Below are 24,031 nucleotides of genomic sequence, written 5' to 3' on the forward strand. Positions count from 1 at the left end.
TTAGATAAATTCCATAAACGCTTAATCTCCAAGCCTAGGCTCCCATATATTTCGTTGTTTTTCTATCTCAGTTTTTCTTAAATTATTATTATTATTAATACGCGCGATTCATACATTTACCAATCAACAAAATGTATATTGAAATAGTGATGATGTCTGATGAACTGTTATTGAAATGTGCTATCCACACACGATTGCCCTCTCTTTCAGATGGTGTATACTGACCACCAAGTCCTGAAGACAACGAGACCAGCTTCGGTCTATCTGATACTCTGCTGCCAGAATGACCCCAATGGTCAGAACGTCCGTTCCGTCTCGATTCTTGTTCCTGATGAGCTGTTCGCCAATTTATACACGATGAGGTCAGTTTGTAACATAATGTTAATGAATACCTGACATGCGCTGTGGAAGTGAAGGCGGCTGTTGTGCTGACCACATGACTCCATCGTTAACGGTCTGTCATAGAGTCAGACAACCTCTAGATCTTCCTTTGCCCCCATATAAGACAAACTCTTAAACGGTTACCTTTACTTTATACTGTCTGTCAGTCTGTTTGTGTGTCTATCTATCTATCTATCTATCTATATCTCTATAAATATATATCAATTGTAACGGATGCATGTGTGTATCAAATGTAGCTGAAGTATTTCTAGAAGATGCTTAATTAGATTAAGTGCGTGCGTACCTTGTTTGATGTATTTCAATCGCGAGTTCTTGAAGCATGCACACTGTCACAAATATAGATAAGGTACTAACAGGAACACAGATTCAATGACCAAGTTGACTCAAGGTGAACTTCAAACAAACATTTATTACAGAATGGGCCACAGTCTAGTCTGTCAATAATAACGATGTTATCCCCTCAAGAGTCTTGAAGTAACTGATTAAAATAAAAGTCTATTCTAATCTCTAACCCCAAAGTCTATAAAGTGCGCAACCCAACTAACTAAACTATCTATCTATCTATCTATCTATCTATCTATCTATCTATCTATCTATCTATCTATCTATCTATCTCTCTATCTCTCTATCTCTCTATCTCTCTCTCTCTCTCTCTCTCTATATATATATATATATATATATATATATATATATATATATATCAATATCTATCTATCTATCTATCTTTCTATCTATATCTCTATAAAAATCCATCCATCTATCTGTCTGTCTATATCGATCTAGCTATCTATTTGACGCTCTGCTCTGATGGTAACGGTTATTCAAACTATCTAGTTTTCTTCTATATATGGCTTTGTGTTTGTTTAACTCCTTAGACAGATACTTCCCAAGTCTTCTACCATCATCTACTTCGTCGTTATCTACAAGAAACTGTCTACATTTGTCGATGAAATGAATGCAGTCGTCAAAATGTAATGTTTTTTGTTTTTTTTTGTTACTTTCATGTTTTTTTCTTTGAGTGCAACTCTTCAACTAAATGACAAATACGAAAGAAAAAGATTTATCAAGTACAAATAGTAAACAAGTTTTATCTAATTCTTTTTATATATGGCTTCACAATACAAGTCTGATCATCGTGCAAAAATTAAAAAAAAATAAAAAAATTTTTAACCCCGTGATCTTATGAAACCTTTAGCAAATTAATTTACACCCTACCGATAGTCTTAAGAAGGGCGTGATGGCTGATTGGTAGAGCGTCTGATTTCCGAACCGAGAGGTTGCTGTTGCCGGTCGTTGACTTGTAGCATCTGGTAGACAGCTGAACCGCTGTAGGCGTATTATATCTTTACTTCTAAAACTTGAAATAACATTTTTGGTGAATAATAATATATAAAACTTGTATTACAATATAGACAGATTTTAACTTGCGATGAAATGAATAAATGTAGCAGAGGCTTTAGTAATAATATAAAATTGTATTCAGAACAAAATCTAACTCACTATAAAATCACGTCTTTTTACTCTGGCATTCTGAAGTCTCTGTCCTATACAAGACAGCTGACAGCAATATCGCCTTTCTTGCATCATTCACACTGCACAGCTAACCTATTTCCAACTTCACCGTAGAAACACACACAATTACACACCCAGGATGGCTGCCTAGTCGTGCGGTTTGCGCGCTGGACTGTCGTTCAGATTTATCGATGGTCCAGGGTTCAAACCCTACCCGCTCCAATCCCCCATCGTCCTGCGGGTGGTTTAGACTAGGAAGTAAACTATCTTCAACTCTGAAGGAATATCCGAAACATGTAAAACATTTTACACAAACATTTTACACTCCATAATAATGGTTTTGGGTTAGAATCACATTGAAGACTGGGATTTTGAATTTCTAGAATTTAGGGTGACCCTGAGTCCACCTAAGACTTACTGCTATCTGACATATTTAGGCCCCCAAAAAATGCATTAAGTCGTTGTGCTATCCACACGACACCTACGTTATTCGTGGGCCACAAAAACCGATAATCCTTGCATTGTCACTTACATAGATAGCAAGGTATGTAAAGGGTGATTTACTTTTTTGTGTGTATAACTTAAAGCTATCAAACGTCTACACTTAAGATGATTAATAATTAAAAAGGCATTTTCCTAGAACTGTGAGGTCTAAACCACGACCATCGCGCCATATCCAGCCTTTAAGGCTGTTCTATCCGTTCTATCTGTCACGTTCTCGACACATGGCAAGTGTCTCATCCTTAGTTATATCCTTCATCAAGTCAATCTCGGACTAAAGGGACACTGTTCATGCTGTTGACTAGCGTGGCGGGACTATCTTATTGTTAAGAGTTTATCACCCACACCCTCCATGGCAATGCTTCTTAGCCTAAACGAGGCGCTCAGGTGAAAACGGTCGTTAGAAGAGAAGACTCGACCATTAGGAAAACAAAACTGAACCCCGTTGGGGGTGCCTAAGGACCGATTGCTTTGCATGTAAAATGTTTTACATAGTTCGGATGTTCCTTCAGAGTTGAAGACAGTTTCCTTCCTAGTTCAAACCTCCCACAGGTTGACGGGGAGCGGGCAGGGTTTGAGCCCTGGACCATCGATAAATGCAAACCGCACGACCAGGCAGCCATGTGCAGGGATACCCCCTTCCTCCCACTGGTCCACAAATGAGATTGGACCATAGCGCATTGAGCATGATAAAAGCATAAAAATTGCGCTATATAAAAACTTTTTTTTTTTAATGACCACTAATTTATTCATTTTTTTTAATTGATTCTTTTTGTTAAGCAAAGTGAATAAATTTTTTTTTTTTGTATTATAGCTTTTATATAGCGCTAGTTTCATGCTTATAGCATGCTCAGAGCGCTTTGGTCCAATCTCATTTGTGGACCAGTGGGGGGAGGGGGTATCTAGGAGTTGTTTTTTTTCGTGCTGCCTTTAGGCGCTCAGTAAACACAACTCTGCCCGAGTCGGGTGTCAAACCTCGAGCCCCCTTCTAGGTAGCCAAGACAAGCCAAGTTCAAGCGCACTTAGCCACTCGACCACGCTTCAAAGTTTCTTTAAATTTTTTTCGCGAATGGGAAGTGTGCAAAATAACATTTGTACCCGACAGACAGGGATAAGCGTTGAAGTAAAATAGTTTTGACATTTTCAGTTTCAATCCAAACGATGTGATGGGAAATGAAAACTGGCAAGTTGGATTTATTCCTGTACGATCTTCGTTTGCAACCCTACACACGAACCACTGGGCTTCGTTCGGATGTTATCTCTGGCAGCAGAGCAACTCTTCTTGCTCTGTTACTTTTGCAGACTTCGACGCGAAGACTGTAAGTCCGATGAGTTCAAAAGCTATTTTTATTACTACACTATTCTCTGGTCATTTTAAATGATAACCTTTAATAATCATAATAAGTCTTGTCTTCGAGTTCTATGATGAAACCACTGTTACATCAGATCTGAATGAAGTGGTCGTCTCCTTTCCATTAGGACTAAAACAGAAAGATTTTAAAACTCTTTTATCCCACTATCGGTCAGAGTGTTACAAGATCACCTGTCATCATCGAGAAGTACATAGAAGTCAAACTCATAATGCGCTGGTTGTGAATGTGTATGTGTTTCGTATGTGAATGTTGTTCGAATTTTTCATCTATATTGTTATTGTACAGTAGTTACGCTGATGTTGTCAATTGTAGTCAAACTGAATTTCCATTTGATTGGATCAATAAAATTATCTTATCTTATCTAATGAGCAGTACAATACTTCCCGTGGCTACGCAGCTCCAGCTGTGACCTACATATTTGGGAACTTCCAGTGCAGGCATAGCCATTGTCCGCCGGTGGTCGATTAAGATTTTCTTTTTGCCTTCTGCGTTTGTCCTTGTCAGCGGATTGTCTTTTGCTCTCAATTGTGAATCCCACGGCCTTTGTGAATGACCTCCATTTGTCTCGTTCTAAAGCCGCATGCAACCAAGGTGCTCTCTTCTATGTCAGTTAAAGCAAGTTGGCGCCTAAGCTGGTCTTTAAAGCGTTTCCGTGGGGCACCTCTGTTATATTAACCACCTTTTAGCTCACCAAAAAAAAAAGACTGCTTTTATCAAACATTCGTCCCCTATACGGAATACTTGCTCTGCCCAGCAAAACTGTCGTCAAATGAACACGATAAAAAGTTTGTTTAGTTTTTTTTTTAGTTACAGAAATTCCTTTAATGGATGGCAGCGGAAAAGGTTGGAACCATGGACTATCGTAACGATAGTCCGGGCGCATACCACGCTACCAGGCACTAAGACTCACATACCACACATAAAGGAAACTATGGACATACCGATGGGTCTTTATTCCTACTATATCTGTATTGTACACTGTATCCAACAACTGCTCGTATTGGACACAGGATAAGATATACAACAATTGTTTTGATTATTATTTTTAGGTCTTTTATATAGCGCTACTTTCATGCTTATAGCATGCTCAGAGCGCTTTGGTCCAATCTCAACTGTGGACCAGTGGGGTGGGGGGTGGGGGGGGGAGGGTATCTAGGAATTCGTATTCTGTGCTGCCTTTAGGCGCTCAGTAAACGCAACTCTGCCCGAGTCGGGTGTCGAACCTCGAGCCCCCTTCTAGGTAGCCAAGACAAGCCAAGTTCAAGCGCACTTAGCCTTTCGACCACGCTTCCTGATTAGAAGAATATTCAAAGATAATATAAACCTTTTGTTGTTGTTTTTTTCAAAATGAAATGATAATTATAATGTCTGACGAAATCTAGATGACACCATTAAAGTATTCTCTAACTCTTTTTCGATGTCTAGTTCCCGGTAAGAAGAAAGAGGCAGGAGAAAAACGACAAAGTGAAAGATGGCAAATTGAATGAGACGAGTAAGGCAGAAGAAGAGCGCAATACCACGAAGACCCCGACCCCTAAAGTTTGCACTGAAGGATGCCAGGACGCTGGACCAAAGGAGGAGGAAGAGCTTATGCCCAAAGTAGGTAAGTGGACGGGCTGCTTGGTCTTGGGGTATACAGAGTCCATTGCACTAGAGTGGATGACGCCCGGTTCTTTTACTTAGCTTAAAGGGTACTTAAAACTGTATGTAATAGGTAAAAGAAAAAAAGAATACTTTTTCAAAAACAAAGCTTATCTAAGGGAAATAACCACTAATAATTGCCATTTATCGTAAAATTACAGGCTGTATTTATTAATTAGCACTAAGTGATTAACTATTTGGTTATTTTTTGGATTGATTCGTTTATAGCTATTGGCTATAAATAAGTATGCAAAATTTAGCACACATCTTTAATTCTCGTAATCATTATTATAATTATTATTACTATTATGATTATTATTATTAATGTTGGTTGTAATATTTGGTGTTTTGTGCGGGTTTATCTCATCGCTATTTGTATGTGTCTGCAGTGCACGGCAACTGGGCTACGTGGGAGGAGTGGTTGTGCACAGAGAACTGTAATGCGAGTCACCAAGAAAGAAGGAGGTAGGTCTTCATGAATATCATTATCTTATCTTATCTTTCCTTAGCTTATTTAGTCTTATCTTATTTTGTCTTAACTGATCGTCTTGTCTTATCTTGTCTTATCTTATCTTATCGTATTTTGTCTTAACTGATCGTCTTGTCTTAACTTGTTTTATCTTATTGTATTTTGCCTTTACTTATTGTCTTGTCTTAACTTATCTTGTCTTGTTTTATCTTATTTTGTCTTAACTGATCGTCTTGTCTTAACTTATCTTGTCTTATGTTATCATATTTTGTCTTAACTGATCGTCTTGTCTTATCTTGTCTTATCTTATTGTATTTTGTCTTTACTGATTGTCTTGTCTTATTTTATCTTATTTTGTCTTAACTGATCGTCTTGTCTTAACTTATCTTGTCTTATGTTATCATATTTTGTCTTAACTGATCGTCTTGTCTTATCTAGTCTTATCTTATTGTATTTTGTCTTTACTGATTGTCTCGTCTTAACTTATCTTGTCTTGTTTTATCATATTTTGTCTTAACTGATCGTCTTGTCTTATCTAGTCTTATCTTATTGTATTTTGTCTTTACTGATTGTCTTGTCTTAACTTATCTTGTCTTGTTTTATCTTATTTTGTCTTAACTGATCATCTTGTCTTAACTTATCTTGTCTTATGTTATCATATTTTGTCTTAACTGATCGTCTTGTCTTATCTAGTCTTATCTTATTGTATTTTGTCTTTACTGATTGTCTTGTCTTAACTTATCTTGTCTTGTTTTATCTTATTTTGTCTTAACTGATCGTCTTGTCTTATCTTGTCTTATCTTATCGTATTTTGTCTTAATAGATCGTCTTGTTTTAACTTATCTTGTCTTATGTTATCGTATTTTGTCTTTACTGATTGTCTTGTCTTAACTTATCTTATCTTGTCTTATCTTATTTAGTCTTAACTGATCGTCTTGTCTTATCTTGTCTTATCTTATTGCATTTTGTCTTTACTGATTGTCTTGTCTTAACTTATCTTATCTTGTCTTATCTTATTTAGTCTTAACTGATCGTCTTGTCTTATCTAGTCTTATCTTATTGTATTTTGTCTTTACTGATTGTCTTGTCTTAACTTATCTTGTCTTGTTTTATCTTATTTTGTCTTAACTGATCATCTTGTCTTAACTTATCTTGTCTTATGTTATCATATTTTGTCTTAACTGATCGTCTTGTCTTATCTAGTCTTATCTTATTGTATTTTGTCTTTACTGATTGTCTTGTCTTAACTTATCTTGTCTTGTTTTATCTTATTTTGTCTTAACTGATCGTCTTGTCTTATCTTGTCTTATCTTATCGTATTTTGTCTTAATAGATCGTCTTGTTTTAACTTATCTTGTCTTATGTTATCGTATTTTGTCTTTACTGATTGTCTTGTCTTAACTTATCTTATCTTGTCTTATCTTATTTAGTCTTAACTGATCGTCTTGTCTTATCTTGTCTTATCTTATTGCATTTTGTCTTTACTGATTGTCTTGTCTTAACTTATCTTATCTTGTCTTATCTTATTTAGTCTTAACTGATCGTCTTGTCTTATCTTATCTTGTCTTATCTTATTTTGTCTTAACTAATCGTGATGTCTCATCTTATCATATTCTTATCTTGTCTTACGGTTAGTACTCGAACACCATGACCAATAAAGAACGGCCATATTGAACTCTTACAGTGGTAAAGGGATTGGCTTTCGAAACTGGGGTTATCTGGCTCAATGGATTTTGAATTTCTGGGTTGTTTGTGCGCCCTTGAGTCCTCCCAACTCTAGTGGGTACCGGAAATTAGTTGAAAGTGAAAAGCAAATACGATTGGTCATTGTTGGACACATGACGTCGTTGTTAACTGGTGGCCACATCATCTGCTCCATAAATCGTTTGAGACTTACTTTACTTACTCTGTAAACTGAAAAATAGGAGATGAAAACGCTAAAAAGATTCTTAATCAATCAATCAATCAATTAATTAATCAATCTGTATTTAATAGTTTCAAGTAATTTGACAGGTTCTTTGCCACGATCTCCTGCTAACTCACTTTAGCGACTCATCAATTATGACAATTTAATTAATATAGCGCTGTGGCAGAGCATGGAATGGGTTGCCTGAGCCAGCCAGGAAAACCACTGGCATGGCAAAATTTAATTTACTTGGTTAACATGTATGACTAGATTCACCTAGGAAGGCGCGTAGGGCGTAATCATCATCTTTTTTTTTTTTGAAGTAAAGTCTGTATTTTATAAGATAAGAACCTATTTTAGATCAACATTGGACAACATAAAGGACATAAACACCAAAGTTGAAGTGGTAAGCACACTAGGTTTCCAACAGGTTGGTCTTAATGCTCATAAAATCAACACTTCTATAGGTCAGTGCTTTCCAGATACAGCTTCAAATGAATCCTTTATTGTGGCTTACGCTTTGATTATGTGCACGCGCATCTCATACTTACTTAGACAAAGATCCCTCCAGCTCTGTTCGGAGCACTGCACGGCAAGTTGTTTCCTTAAACGTCTGTCACTGGTACTGCCTGAAGTCTCTTCCCACCTGGTGTCCACTGCTCTGAAGTCTTTTCCCACCTGGTGTCCACTGCTCTGAAGTCTCTTCCCACCTGGTGTCCACTGCTCTTAAGTCTCTTCCCACCTGGTGTCCACTGCTCTGAAGTCCTCCATGAAAGTAGGGCGCCAAGAACGTCTCTGTTTGCGCTCCCCTCCTATTGGCCTGAGACCATTCGTTACAGGAAGGACTCAACACTGACCTGCAAAGTCAAACCCTGTGGGCTATTCAGACCACTAGCTCGTTGCCACGTCGCCCAGACCTCTGACGTGGCAACGAGCTATTGGTCTAAACTGCCCACAGGGTTTGACGTTGCCCACACGTTTTGACGTTGCAGTGTTGAGACCTTCTATAATGAATAGTCTCGATTGACCTCCATTTCATCACAACTCTTGGTATGTGTAGTTCCTTCTGATGGAGGACATGTCCCGCAAACCTTAAGTGACGCTCGCTCACAACCCCACGCTATCTCTAAAAGCTAAAAAAAAAAGTTCTATCGTTTTATAAAATATATCAAAGGAAATATTTATAAGAAATATATCTAGTTCCATCGAAGTTCCATCTAATAATTTAATTTAATTCATTAAATATCTCCACGCTTTACATGTTTCCACAGATTCTGTGATGATCCTGCTCCTGCTTTCGGTGGAGAGCAATGCTCTGGGGATAACATTGAGAGCAGAGCCAGCAACTGTTATAAGAATAAATCAGATTGCCCCACAGGTGAGTCTCGAGGAGATGTGCGCTAAACTGTTCACTCTACGCTTATATCTAAATGAGAACTCATAGTGTTTATTGTATTTGTTTTAGTAATCCTCGAAATATGGTAAAGTCACTTAATTAGTTTTACGTAGTCTGTCTGTCAGCCCGTCCGGTTTTTTTTCTAAATAAGAATAGTATTTGTGTTCATTTACATGCTTTGAATATTTCTTCAGCCTCCAATAAAAGCCTTCTATACAAGTCTCCTATAAAAGCCTCATAGACAAATACTCCTATCAAGCCTCTTAGCGAAAGCCTCCTAGCCAAAGTCTCCTAGTCATAGCCTCCGAGCCAAAGCTTCATAGAAAAAGCCTCCTCGCTAAGGCCTCCTAGTCAAAGCCTCCTAGCCAAAGCCTCCTATACAAACCTCCTAGCCCAAGCCTCCTAAGCAAGCATCCAAGTCAAGCCTCTTAGCCAAAGCATTTTAGTCAAAGCCTCGTAGCCAAAGCGTCCAAGCCAAAGCCTCCTGCAGGACGGTGGTTGAGTGTAGATACTAGAGTTCAAACCCGGGACCATTGATACGATAGTCCAGAGCCCATACCACACAACCAGGCCGCCCTTTACCGCAGGTTGTTGCAGGTTGTATAAGAGAGATATTATCTTTTTTTAGAAACAAAAAACCTGTTTTATAACGTTTATCTTGTTTGTAAATGTTGAAATGCACAAATCCAAAAGCTAAATAGCGCCTGGCTGTTAATGTCATTCTTCTCCCATAGACTGCCCAAAGCAATGGTGGGGCGAAGGATGCGCTAGACATTGTCCAAATTGTGCAGGAGACTGTGACAAATTCAATGGCAGCTGTAGCGATTGCGAGCCTGGTTACAGAGTTCCTTATCGAGGTTGTAAACAAAGTAGGTTTTGCTTGTGACTGTCTGTGTTCCTTAATGCTAATGTTGGGTATAGCTCTTTAATGCTAATGTTGGGTATAGCTCTTTAATGCTAATGTTGGGTATAGCTCTTTAATGCTAATATTGGGTATAGCTCTTTAATGCTAATGTTGGGTCTAACTCTTTAATGCTAATGTTGGGTCTAACTCTTTAATGCTAATGTTGGGTATAGCTCTTTAATGCTAATGTTGGGTCTAGCTCTTTAATGCTAATGTTGGGTATAGCTCTTTAATGCTAATGTTGGGTATAGCTCTTTAATGCCAATGTTGGGTATAGCTCTTTAATGCTAATGTTGGGTATAGCTCTTTAATGCTAATGTTGGGTCTAACTCTTTAATGCTAATGTTGGGTCTAACTCTTTAATGCTAATGTTGGGTCTAACTCTTTAATGCTAATGTTGGGTCTTATTCTTTAATGCTAATGTTGAGTCTAATTATCTAATGCTAATGTTGGGTCTAATTATTTAAAGCTAATCTTGGGCAGAGGCGAAGTGTGGGGGCAGTCAAGGAGGGCACGATGCCCCGTGCGCTATCATCAGGGGGGGGGGGCGCCACATACACAGAGGCATCTATAGATGTTCATGGTAAATGGTGGAGAAGGGGCGCCAATAAAGTAACTTGCCCCGGGCGCACGTATTGCTCACTACGCCTCTGATGTTGAGTTTTATTTCTAAATGCTAAGTTCACTTGCGATTCTGAAACTTGCAAATACGTCCACTGATTCGTAATTATAATTTCCTAGGCCACTAAGTAGAGCCCTAGGTCAATAGCTATGACTGAGACAGATAGCTGATTGGCTTAAATGAGTCGCGGTTAAACAAATTAAATGTGTTAATTTGAAACAAAAAGGAAAATATAAAATGAAACTTTTTTAGAAAAAAAAAATATATTTAAAGGGAAATAACTCCGTCCTTAAACTTTATATACCAATAGATATACTAGTTATTTCCCTTATTCGATGTTAGACAAAATAATTAATGACAAATAATTAATTGACTAATTGAGTATTTATTTTTTAATAACCAATAATTAAGAGACTAATTGAGTACTTGTGTTTATTGATTCATGTTTGATTCGTGTTTTGTTAGGTACAATAAATAATTGATTTAAAGTATCAACTTGATCGGAAAATGCGTGAGAGAGAATGAGCGTGAACACTTGTTTAAATGCAGTTAAAAAGCGATCACCCAGATATCCCACTTCTTTATCTCCCACTATCTACGATTGGTTCAGACACGTGCCAGGATCATAGCGCATTTAGAAAGCAAAAAGCATGAAAATGCACTATATAAAAAATAAAAATAACAAATATTTGTAAACTTTGAAATGTATTATTGTCAGTCTTTATCAATTACAATTTAATTAGGCTACACGACTGATTCTAACTAATTGATACAAACAGGCTCCATAGTAAATGTGTTTTCTAGCAAAGTATTTAATTTTATTTTCTTGTTTTTTGTTTTGTTACCACAGGGTGCCATAGTCTCTGGTACGGGCCAGGCTGTAACTTTAGCTGTTTATCCAAATGCGGAGATATATGTACCGACTCAGTGACCGGGGATTGTCCCAAAGGTGAGTGCACCAACGATATTACTAATCAAAAGAGAACATGCTCAGATACTTCAGGAGAAAGTTCCTCAATGTGTCTTGTGTTTGCATTGAGACGGTTTTATTGATATTTTGTTTTTCAAAAATGTTATCACATTTTGGTAGATAACAAGGACGATGTCGTAGGAGGCAAGTATTGCTTCAAGTATTGCTTCAAGTATTGCTTCAAGTATTGCTTCAAGTATTGCTTCAAGTACTGCTTCAAGTATTGCTTCAAGTATTGCTTCAAGTACTGCTTCAAGTACTGCTTCAAGTACTGCTTCAAGTACTGCTTCAAGTATTGCTTCAAGTATTGCTTCAAGTACTGCTTCAAGTACTGCTTCAAGTACTGCTTCAAGTATTGCTTCAAGTATTGCTTCAAGTACTGCTTCAAGTATTGCTTCAAGTACTGCTTCAAGTATTGCTTCAAGTATTGCTTCAAGTACTGCTTCTAGTATTGCTTCAAGTATTGCTTCAAGTATTGCTTCAAGTACTGCTTCAAGTACTGCTTCAAGTATTGCTTCAAGTATTGCTTCAAGTACTGCTTCAAGTACTGCTTCAAGTATTGCTTCAAGTACTGCTTCAAGTACTGCTTCAAGTATTGCTTCAAGTATTGCTTCAAGTATTGCTTCAAGTACTGCTTCAAGTATTGCTTCAAGTACTGCTTCAAGTATTGCTTCAAGTATTGCTTCAAGTATTGCTTCAAGTATTGCTTCAAGTACTGCTTCAAGTATTGCTTCAAGTACTGCTTCAAGTATTGCTTCAAGTATTGCTTCAAGTATTGCTTCAAGTATTGCTTCTTACACAACTGCTCTTGACTACGAGACTTCGCCTCTTTAATATTCTATTTTATTTTCTTCACAACACGAAAGTCAGTCGGACATTGTCTTCTCATTTTCTTCTGTTTCCTCTTTATGTTTTCTATAATGTCTGAAAACATCTCTTCTGTTCTTCAAGAAATGGCGCTCACAAACAACAGATTTTGGTTTTCTTTATAGACTTGAAGTGTCTGAGAATTAATGCCCCCACATTTTATTAAACTGACGCTTGCTATCACTTCCTGCAGTGGGTACCGAGTCACATAGGTGTGACTGGCAACACTGTTGCAGACTCCTTGGCCCACCAAGGAGGGCAAAGTCCACCCACTGTATAGGCTGTAAGTTTCCATCATGCTCTGGCTATAATTATAAAAAAAAACAGAAATGGAAAAGTGGTTTGAGTGCTGGGACAAGTCCCAAAAGCCCGTAGAGTCTGGGAGCGCATGGGGCGCCCTGACCGCACTTCCCCGTGGTGGAGGCTGTCCAGGCCTGAGCAAGCTATTATAGCACAGTGCAGGACATGCCATTGTCCTGTTGGCCTAAAATCAAAATCAAATCAAACCAAATTTCGATTCACGGTACCCCCCGCTGCGTGGAGGAAGAGGAAACCATGCCTCATATTCTGTTTGACTGCCCCAGACTTGCTGATCTCCGTCTCGACAGGTCTGGGAAACCAAAACTTCTTGACCTGTATGGTGACGTGTATGCACTACACAAGACAGCAGGGTTTCTGTCCAGGGCTTTAGCAAGAGAGGATTTGAGCCCCTCAAGCCCACACTCAAACGGAGTTTGATGATGATAATGATCACTTCCTGCTTTTTTTTTTTGTTTTTCTTTATAGTCCTGCTTTATTTTTGGAACAAGGGGAAGAACCTAACGTAGACTTGTTTTGAATTACAATACAAAAGGTTTTAAGGTTGTCGGGTTTCAGGGACTTGCGATTGCCTCAACGCTAGAAAATATGTGGTCATTTCCGAGTAGAAGCATCCTGAATCTTATCTCATTTAGTTTGAAATGTGTTCTTAGCTCAGTTTTATGGTAACTGGACTATTTCTTATAAAATGTCCTTCCTTTTTTTCATTACATAAATAACATATTTCTACCAAATATAAGTTTATTCAATTATAGTAGAATAAAAGAGGCAGAGCCGTGACAATTATGGCACAATTGAAAGTGTTGCCCTGAAATTAAAACAATGAAATTAGTTAATATTACTTCAACTAATGAAACCGTTTGAGAACCGTATAAACTAAAAAGGGACATAAGCCCATTAATTAATCAAAAGTAAGGGCTTTGATTACAGACCTGATTACCAATACTTTAAAAATCTGAAGCAATATTCTTCAGGTTTTGGTTGGAGACCATTAGTATTAAAACCATGTGGGTCTCTGACATTACAGTAGCTAATAAGCTCAACTCCCGTTAGTCTATTCTCCGTAGATCGGTGTAATTATTTTGTACGATCAGACTTTTTTTTCCTTGTATCAGCTCTGACGTGTAGTGCGCCACTTGTTATCATGCAATTCGCCATCCTTGGCACATGCGCCATAGGTTGGCCACCCCTGGACTAGATCTTAAGACTTCTAAATCAGAGCTGCAGGTCTAATGATATATCCAGTGAACATACCGAAAAATAATAGCATTTACATATCTTCCTAGCTAGGGCAATCAGAAAATGTGGTGCATGAGATGATGATATCACGGTTCGATACCCAAATTGAACCCATTTTTTTATATATTTTTTAAAAATATTTTATTATATGTGAAGTTTCACTGTGAAGGCATTGTTTTTTAAAAAAAAAATATTTAAAAAAAATTTCTTGTTTTCTACTCAACAGTTTACTTACTACCATGGATTATATTGGCAATTTGTGTGATTGTTCCATGTGGAATTCTGATATGCGGGTATGTAGCAGTGGACACACACATTTGTCGTATTGACTATAATATTACTGTGTGACCTGCTCAGATGTGAGCCTACAACGGATATTACAAAGCTTATATCAACTCACTTTTTCTGTCTATGTGTCTATCTGTTTGTCTGTCTATCTGTCTGTCTTTTTCTCCCATTTACCATTCTAGGATCAAGTTAAAACTTGTGCACATTATTCATTGAGTGTGACAAAACATGAATCAATGAAAAAATTAACTAATTAGTTAATTAATTGTTGTTGAATAATTTTTTTGTCTGATGTCGAAATAAAGGGAATAAATGCAACGTAATGAGATGTGAATGTATTTAACTCCCCTTATTACGTTTCGAAATGTTTTTTTTTCCCTCCCACTTCCCTGTATCGGATCAAATTGAGAATCAAGATAAATATTTGTCATGGATGGCTATACACCAATGAATCCAAAATTTAACCAATTAGTATTAATTTTTTTTTCTTTTGGTTTATACGACAGAAAGGGAGGTAAACCATCTAATTTTCAGATATATGGCAGTAATTAGTGGTTCTTTCCCCTAGATAAGCTTTTTTTTTTTTTTAAATATTCTTTTTTTCTATTGCTTTTTCTATCCAAGTCACTACTTTGTGGAGGGTGGGTAGATTTTGAGGAACGCTGATCTCAAAAACGACTCTGAAACGATTTTCATAGAAATTTTACAGTTGATGTATATGGCTGAGAAAAGAGTTTAAAAGATTGTTGGCCACAAGATGCAAATTCCAGTTTGACAATTATAATTTTTCAAAGTAAAGGAAAAATACCTTTAGATGTGGTTCTAAATTTGAAATGAAAAACATAGCGTAGTCAACCGTAGTGTTACAATGGCTAAGTTGTTTACTAAGTTTAAAGTTGCTAAAGTGTATTGATAGAGTATGTAAGCTTTACTTACATTTTTACGTAAATGTAATCTAGATTACATCTAGACTCTAGATTTAGATGTAGATCTAGACTAGATTTCAAGAGTTATGAGTCATACGTCTAGAGTCTAGATCTAGTCCTGGATGTCTAATAAATGATAGTACCAATAAATAATTACTTATACAATGCCCTCTTGATTTAATGCGTAGCATCGTTCGATGTCAAGATTAGTAGCTCGATACCCAGGTTAAGCAAAACAATATTTTATACTTTATTTTAAGTTGTATAATTGTGGTGTTTAGTATCTTTTAAAACTGTATTTTTTGGGGGGGAGTTTTTTCATGTTTAATAACTACGTTAATTATTGTTTTTTAAAAAATTAGACATATCAAATATCAAAATTGTAATAGTATAAATATTAAATGTACTACTGGAGGGATATGGGTTAGTAATTATCTATATTTAGATTGGTTCATAGTCGTTAATGAGCGAGACTATCTTTAAACTAAATCCGCTTGCTGACCGGCCCCAGTACCAGATGTGCCTCTCTCCTACGAAATTTGGTTGTGTAACTGTCTGAGAGAGGCAACAGACTTGTTTGGTTCAAAAGCTAAGCCAGAGAAAGGCAGATGAAAAAAAAACAACTGATTCGTGATTATTATTGTAGCTTTCATATAGCGCTACTTTCATGCTTATAGCATGCTCAGAGCGCTTTTGGTCCAATCTCATTTGTGGACCAGCGGGGGGAGGGGGTATCTAGGAGTTGGTTTTCCGTGCTGCCTTTAGGCGCTCAGTAAACACAACTCTGCTCGAGTCGGGTGTCGAACCTCGAGCCCCCTTCATATTTAGCCAAGCCAAGCCACGTTCAAGCGCCTCTCGACCACTCTTCCCACTAATGCAGAGGGTCTCAGTAAAAATGACTTCCCTGGGACTTTTCTGTTTCTCTCAACGTCATCTACTATATTTCGTCGCCATGTTCTTCTTGCCCTCCTCTGTGACTTGTTCTTTGGGTGCTTAAATCTAAGGCCTGTCCAGCTGTGTTGTTGCGCGGCCAGCACAACGACCAACCGAATTTACTTTTCCCCCAGCTAATGTTAGGTACCCATTAGAGCTGGGTGGATTCAGAGGCGCCCAAAGATCCCGAAATTAAAAATCCCAGTCTTCAACCGGGATAGGAACATGGGACCCCCCCGGCTAGGAAGCTATACGCTTTACCGCTCAGCCACCGCAGCTCTATATTCCTGTCTCTGTCCACCAACAGTTTGGTGTTTTGTACTTTTGCCTGGTTTTGAAAGCTTAGCATTGTTACATAAACGTTGTGTTTATTAATAGATTTTAATAGATAGTAAAGGGAGACCATCGTAAAGATTAGTCTATAAGGCAGATGATGTAAACGTGATCTGTTTCTTATGCCTATGGTTAACGACAGTGTCCTGTGGCCAGCACAACCACCAACCACTTTACATATCCTCGACTAATGCCTGGTATCCAATACAGCTGGGTGGACCCAGAGGCGCCCGAAGATCCCAAAATAAAAAAAAAAATCATAGTCTTTACCAGGATTCGAACACAAGACCCCCGGTTCGGAAGCCAAGCGCCTTACCGCCCAGCCACCGCGCCTCCCTTAGTAATAGATATTAATGATTTATTGGTTTTTCATTTCTTTTAGGATACATATGGAGAAGCATCGGGAAAGCTATACGGAAAGCTGGAGTGACACGCGAACCTCTTACACCATCTCAAAGGACTACAGCGGGATTTCGGAAACCCTCATATCTGTCATGAGCACCATGGAGGATTTTAACACCAGGCCTGACATTCCTCCCATCAGGGATGACCAGATGTCCAGAAGGTCTTCCATTTTGCTACAAGCCCTGTGGACAACCCAGCCTGTGGTAGAGACTGTTCCCAAAGAAAAACCAAAGTCCGTGTTACCGCGGCAGTACCAACACGAGTACCAAAACCAACACTATCACATCGGCAGCAAGCACCACCTCCGTGATCAGCATAAGCGAAAAGACAAGGAAGATGACATGACAGAGGACTATGAGGATTCAGAAAGTGCAGAATGACTCGTGAATGATCAAAGCGACATACTGTCTGTTGTTGTGCAAGAGCCCATTCTATGAAATTACTTACAATACTGAATCAATGCTGAATGAAATGTACGTAGATCAAGTTGGTGCATGATTAATGTGACCTTAAAGGGCCCTCGACGCTGAACAAGTGGCCACTTTATAGCCTTATTTAGATCTAATTAGTAAACTAATTTTATCGTAATTTACATAACGTTCTAAGGTGACCCCTAGAGTCACTAATTTGAGAATCACTTGTTCGTGAGTCACTAGTTTGAGAGTCACTAATTCGTTGTGTCAACCTATACAATAGTTTTGCTTATGTGTCACTCCAGTGGTTTATGGATGGCTACAGTTGACGAAATAACGGAGTCTAACAGAAGTAACACTTTTTCTTATGAAAGCACCAGAAAGCAATGTTCATAGCACTATCATGTGTGGCAGCGTTTCTCAAAATGATTTCAATATTACGTTCATTGTTTGCCTCCTTCAGTCGTAGAACGACTATTGTTCATCTTGAACACTTTTTCATGTGACTATATAGCCCTGTATTTGGAGAGACATTCCCGTCCACATATATCGAAGGTTAAGGTTGCATTTGCTAAGGTGGTAGAGGAGCAGGCCATTCTTCGTGCGGCACGCTTTTCTTCCAGAGCTGAGGCCCATGTTTTCTTCTAGAGCTGAGGCCCATGTTTTCTTCCAGAGTTGAGGCCCATGTTTTCTTCTAGAGCTGAGGCCCATGTTTACTTCAAGAGCTGAGGCCCATGTTTTCTTCTAGAGCTGAGGCCCATGTTTTCTTCCAGAGCTGAGGCCCATGTTTTCTTCTAGAGCTGAGGCCCATGTTTTCTTCCAGAGCTGAGGCCCATGTTTTCTTCCAGAGCTGAGGCCCATGTTTTCTTCTAGAGCTGAGGCCCATGTTTTCTTCTAGAGCTGAGGCCCATGTTTTCTTCTAGAGCTGAGGCCCATGTTTTCTTCCAGAGCTGAGGCCCATGTTTTCTTCCAGAGCTGAGGCCCATGTTTTCTTCCAGAGCTGAGGCCCATGTTTTCTTCCAGAGCTAAGGCCCATGTTTTCTTCCAGAGCTGAGGCCCATGTTTTCTTCCAGAGCTGAGGCCCATGTTTTCTTCTAGAGTTGAGGCCCATGTTTTCCTCTAGAGCTGAGGCCCATGTTTTTTGCTGTCCATAGCTTTCTTGGTCACCGTCTCTCACTCCAACTAGTGCGGTCTAGGGCTGTGTCTTCCCAATGGTCAGTATTAATGTTCATTGTTTTGAAGTCTCGTTTGATTAAATCCACCTAACGGAAGTGGGGGCGACCAGATTTTCTTGATTCAGAAGCGATTCGCATGTACACAATGATTTTCGGGATGCGATAGTCCTCCGTCCGGTGTACATGTCCATAAATGTACTATCTAGGGCTTTATTTAGACAATCTGGCTTGTTTGGAAAGTTTATGTTCCTTCAGTATTGACGGATTCTAAATCGTAGCCCCAAACCCCCCCCCCCAGGTGGTCGAGGGATAACGTGGGCCAGGGTTCGAAGTTCTAAACTTCTTTACCAAGCAGCCATCCACTGTAAGTGAAACAAGTTTAGGCCTATCTTTATTAAAGATTTTTTAAACAAATAAAGTACCTTTATAATAATGTGTGTAGATTTTTTAATACTATTAGGTAGAGAGGCAATGAATTACTTTTAATCCACTGTATTTGTGTATATCACATAAATAGATTGAAAATGACAATATATGAAACACATTAAATTGAAATTCTTGTTTTTATGTAATTAAATCTTGACCTAAAAATGTTACTACTGACTTTGTCCTGTTTTATTTGTTTCTTTGTTTGCAATTCCTTTATTCACCTTATAAAGTTGTAATGGGAACAGGAACCTGGACATTAATCTAATAAACTGCTCTAATGATTCTCTAGAAATTCGACAGTTGGTGCTTATCATTTGGGAACATAATTATTAGCCAAGTGGCCACGCCAAGAAAACTCTAGCTCTTCTAGTTTGACTTGTAATTTTCGGAAGTATCTTAGATATATGACAGCGAGTATTCCCGATTGTCTTTCTTGAGTTAAACATTAATATACGTTCGGAAAACTTGTGGGACTATAGGTCTAGTGGCGTAGCTATGGTGGGGGGGGGGGGGAGGGAGAAAATGTTAAAATCCCCCCGGGCAACCCATTCCATGCTCTAATAGCACTAGGGAAGAATGATCATTTGTACAAATTTGTCCTAGCATATGGAAAGAGGAATGCGCTTAATGTATGAATCCCGAAACGAAAAGTCTTGTTCTTGCTGAGCAGCTAAATGCAGCACGGGAATCTTTTCCCAGGTACCCCCTCCCCAGACTATAAAAGAGATTGAGCATGCACTGGCAATAAAGATGCGAGTCCAAAAAAAAAAATGTATGAAACTTGAGCAATAACCTTTACGCACAGACTTTACGCATCTGTAAATGCACTGTTCAGAACCGGCGCTTCCTTTCCGAAAAAAAGAGAAATTACATTTCATTTGTGTCAACTTTCAGTTTCAAGTGTATGTAAACAAAAGTCTTTGTAAGTGGTACTATCGTTTTAATAGGTTGGCACGCCCAACACAACGCAGGTGCGATAGGCTGAAACTGATCTATATATTCTTTTATCCTAGCATATATGGTAGTTTCTTTAATTTCGTGGTTATACGAAATTATGCTCTCGTCTATTCGTCTTAGGAATAGACGAAAATGTCTTACAGTTTAGATCTATTATATGATATGGTAGTACCGATATCAATGAATATATTATCCAGGGGCGCACTGGGTGTCAAAATCGGCTCATGCGTTTCTATACAATCCGGCCCATAATGTGTATATCATATGATAGAGATCCAATTCTAGATCTATCTGTCCTCAAAATCATTATGCTAAGTTGATAATGTATCGATAACTGTACACCTGTTCTACATCTTTTTAAGAAATACTAGCCTTAAGTTGCTTTTTAATCTTTAAGTGTTTAGAATGAAGTCCAATGGTGGTACTGTCTACGGATGCGGGCTATAACATTCTCTCGGAAAATGTGTTAGAATTAGTATTAGACTGCTTGTCTGCAACAGATTTTTTTTTATCACGACGCTCAGGGAATCACTTTTATAAAAGAATATAAAACCATTAACAATTCAATATATGTCATATTGGCATCCATAAGGCCCTTTTTTTTTGGCCCATTGGGGTACCGGCCCAACGTGCATTTGCCCGAATGCCATTTATAGCCAGTCCGCCCCTTATCTTGTCTTATCTTATATATTACAGACGTTACTTCAAAAAAAAAATAAAAATCTAGGCATGTATGTTGATCAATGACTGCTAAGTTGTTGGTTTTCCTAGCTGATTCAGCCAACCCATTCCGTTCTCTACTGACTCTTAGAAGAAGGAGCACTTGTACGAATTTGTTGTAGCGCATCTAACAGGAAACAGGCCTCTTTTTATCTTTCTGAGAATTTTATTAGGTTTTGTTTTTCTATTTGTAGCAGTATTCCTTACAAGTGTTCTTTCTTCCCTAGTGACATTAGAGCATGGAATGGGTTGCCTGAATCAGCCAGGAAAACCAACGATTGAGTTTAAGTCTCTAACACCTGTCAGCGTTTATTTCTTGCTTGGCTCTACTTGGCTCATTAGGCTCGATAGGGGTTACTTAAATATTACTATTACGAACAATTATTACTTGATACACTTTTAACTCCAACTATAGATGTCCATGGAAATATAAATACTACTTTAATCCAGTAAGCACACAATGACATCGACTCTCAATAAATATTTTATACACAAAACACCAGTCCATCAGCTCTATGAAACATATCTACATAACACCAGTCCAGGAAGCAACGTCCTACCTTCATGGTCCGGGAGCTAGACCTCACTAACTTAACACACTCTCTCGCACATTCAACGAAGACTTAACCATTCAGTTCATAACACGTGCAAGACTATTCACATGACAAAGGGATATAACTAACATATAAAAATATCAAAGTAACATTCATTCTCGCCATACCTCCCCCCTGACAACACCTATATGTAACTAGATAAAAACAAGGTTACAAATGAGATGTACACATATTCTCTTTTGACGTAGCACTTGTAACTTATAAAAAGAAATTTTGCCAACAAAAATGACCAAGTGATTTTTTGTACTTAAAAGTTTGGGTGTGGAATAGAATATTCAAAGTATCTATGTGTATTTCTGACAATGCAATAATTTATATAAACATAATGATTATCTTGCACAATAATAATAGTTATAGTAATAATAACTATCATCTTAGTTTTCTTTGTGGAAATTCGGATACAATCATGCTCGGTTATGGCCAAATAGATCTGAACGTAAAGGTCAATGGGCCCAGGTTCGAACCCTGACTAACCCAATCTACTGCCGTCTTGCTGGAGATTTGGACTGGATGTAATGATCTTTAGATGTAAAGGAACATGTGAAACCATGAAAAAAGGAGAAAAACATTGTATCTTAATAGTTTAGTGCGGGTGACTATGCCTTCAGGCCGTACCAGAGACCCCATTGCTAAACAAACATACCTAGATTACTCCCTTAGAGCACGTGAAAGAAGGCGGGCAGTGAGTTTTTAAGTCGCCTTGTCCCCGTACAGAGTACAGCCCCGTTCATTCTCTCTGAAATCATTGTCCCGATCGCCCATAATGCCAAATGCGACATCCATCCTGTTTTCATCGTTCTCACGAAACTGACCGAGGTAAACACCGATTGGACAGTGACCGACTCGGGACCTGGGCTAGGACTGCCTTTTCCGCACAATTACGTTGCCAACAGGCATCCTTAGGTGTCGTCTACTCATCAACCCGTCTAGCTCACGGCCTTTGCCAGAAGCCTTCCAGCCTTCGTGCCAGCCTCTAGAACAGGGATTCTCAACCTATGGATCGCGACCCCCTAGGGGGGTCGATTGACGATTGACGATTTGCCAGGGGGTCGCCTAAAACCCTCGAAAATGTGGATTGTTATTGTCTATTCTTCTATTGCTGTATTTGTGTGCAATGGGAGGGGGGTGTCGCAGCAGAGTGGGGGGATTGTAATAAGTGGTCGCCGAGCTTAAAAGGTTGAGAACCGCTGTTCTAGAATAAATATTTGTTAAAATATTTTATTTCTACTCATCAACTCCCCCCTTAGCTACAAAACATTACGATTAACTCTTTCTCTCCTGACTGACGATACCAGCGTTGATTCCACCAGATTGTGGTAATAATTACGGAGAGAAAGAGTTAATCACTATGTATGGCGACGTCGACGTGCTAGAATATATCGCATAGTGCAGGTTTTAATATCGAAAACATACAATAATTGTATAACCAATCGCAAACATGCATTAATACTAAAATACAACTAAGAGACAGAGAGAGATAGAAAGATTGTGCTGACGAGAGAGGAGACCCCACTTTGTGAGTACTGTGACTCTCGTCTCACCGTGGAACATATCCTAATTGATTGCCCTAGATACCAGGATATTAGGGGGAAATTTTTAAGAACGCACAACTTAAAAACACTGTTTGATAGTGTCAACCCTGGGAATGTACTGGGCTTTGTCCGGGAGGTGGGGTTGTCTACGAAGGTTTGATTTGTGAAATTGTGAACATATAATATTTACATAACATTTTTACTAAATTATTACATTTTTACTAACTTTACTATTTTAACTGTGAAAAGTCCTTGCTTTTAATGATTTAACTGCATGGAATTTAGCTCTGATGATATGAAAAGAGAATAACCCTTGAGGGATTACGGGCACGACATGGCCTAAATTGTTTCGATGTGCCAAAACCTCAAAACTCATAGAAAGATTGTTTTTTTTTGATTATTAATAATTAATTGATTGATAAATAAATGCTTGGAGAGAATAGATAGACACAGAGATAGATAAACAGACGATTGATAGATATATATATAGATAGACGGAACGATATATACATACATAACGTTGTTGTAACATTGGTATACACATATGCTTATCCAGGGCCGGTCCTACAGGTTGCGGGGCCCTATGCGAAATGGATTGCGCGGGGCCTAATTTGGGTTATGATAAGGATAATAAGTGAAAATTCAGGTTTTGTATTAGAAAAAAATTATCTTTACGAGCCACCTACAGTAGATGGTAGTTTTCTAACAAAAAGCCTATAAACATTCAAATCTGTCTTTTAGATTTACTATAGAATCACAAAATAGTGCTTTTTTTTTAAGAGTTCGAGAAAGATTTAGATTTGTATGACAGTGACTATTAAAGTAAATTAGGTATTTGAAATTATTGTTTTTATAATTTCAGGAGAATTCCAGAAACCCTTTAATAATGTGTTAAAATGGTTTCATTTAATAATTTACATCTAGAATTCGCATCGCGCGGGGCCTATGAAAGTGCGGGGCCCACTGCGGCCGCATTGGTTGCAGTGGCCTAGGACCGGCCCTGTACTTATCACTATTTTGGTGAGGGACTAACGCAAAAGGAGAACTCAATTTATATGGATACACTAGAGTAAAAATAACCATTTACTTTACTCTCATAATTGAAACAAACATATGAAATGCATGATTAGGTTATATTTGAAAATAGTTATGTTAAAAATGCTAATTTCTTTTTATAATTAAATTC

The 24,031-nt window shown here is 38.2% G+C and overlaps 2 protein-coding genes across 3 annotated transcripts in view; both read left to right on the forward strand.

Annotated features, from left to right (window-relative positions):
- The window catches only part of LOC106064768 (uncharacterized), a 32,471-nt gene extending 13,343 nt beyond the window's left edge, over window positions 1-19,128 (forward strand). Inside the window, exons 7-16 of the mRNA XM_056016679.1 lie at window positions 211-362; window positions 1,278-1,373; window positions 3,563-3,734; window positions 5,214-5,391; window positions 5,819-5,894; window positions 9,076-9,182; window positions 9,935-10,069; window positions 11,577-11,675; window positions 14,347-14,413; window positions 16,983-19,128. Coding sequence (XP_055872654.1) covers window positions 211-362; window positions 1,278-1,373; window positions 3,563-3,734; window positions 5,214-5,391; window positions 5,819-5,894; window positions 9,076-9,182; window positions 9,935-10,069; window positions 11,577-11,675; window positions 14,347-14,413; window positions 16,983-17,385 — 1,485 coding nt within the window. The 3' untranslated portion in view covers window positions 17,386-19,128. The remainder of the gene's footprint in view (window positions 1-210; window positions 363-1,277; window positions 1,374-3,562; window positions 3,735-5,213; window positions 5,392-5,818; window positions 5,895-9,075; window positions 9,183-9,934; window positions 10,070-11,576; window positions 11,676-14,346; window positions 14,414-16,982) is intronic.
- Window positions 19,129-19,876: 748 nt separating this feature from the next.
- The window catches only part of LOC106064769 (uncharacterized), a 43,882-nt gene continuing 39,727 nt past the window's right edge, over window positions 19,877-24,031 (forward strand). For both annotated transcript variants that reach the window (XM_056016682.1, XM_056016683.1), the window contains exon 1: window positions 19,877-19,944. The gene's annotated coding sequence lies outside the window, so the exon portion shown is untranslated. The remainder of the gene's footprint in view (window positions 19,945-24,031) is intronic.

The sequence above is a fragment of the Biomphalaria glabrata genome, chromosome 18 (genome assembly GCF_947242115.1).
Source record: "Biomphalaria glabrata chromosome 18, xgBioGlab47.1, whole genome shotgun sequence".
Taxonomy (NCBI): Eukaryota; Metazoa; Mollusca; class Gastropoda; family Planorbidae; genus Biomphalaria; species Biomphalaria glabrata.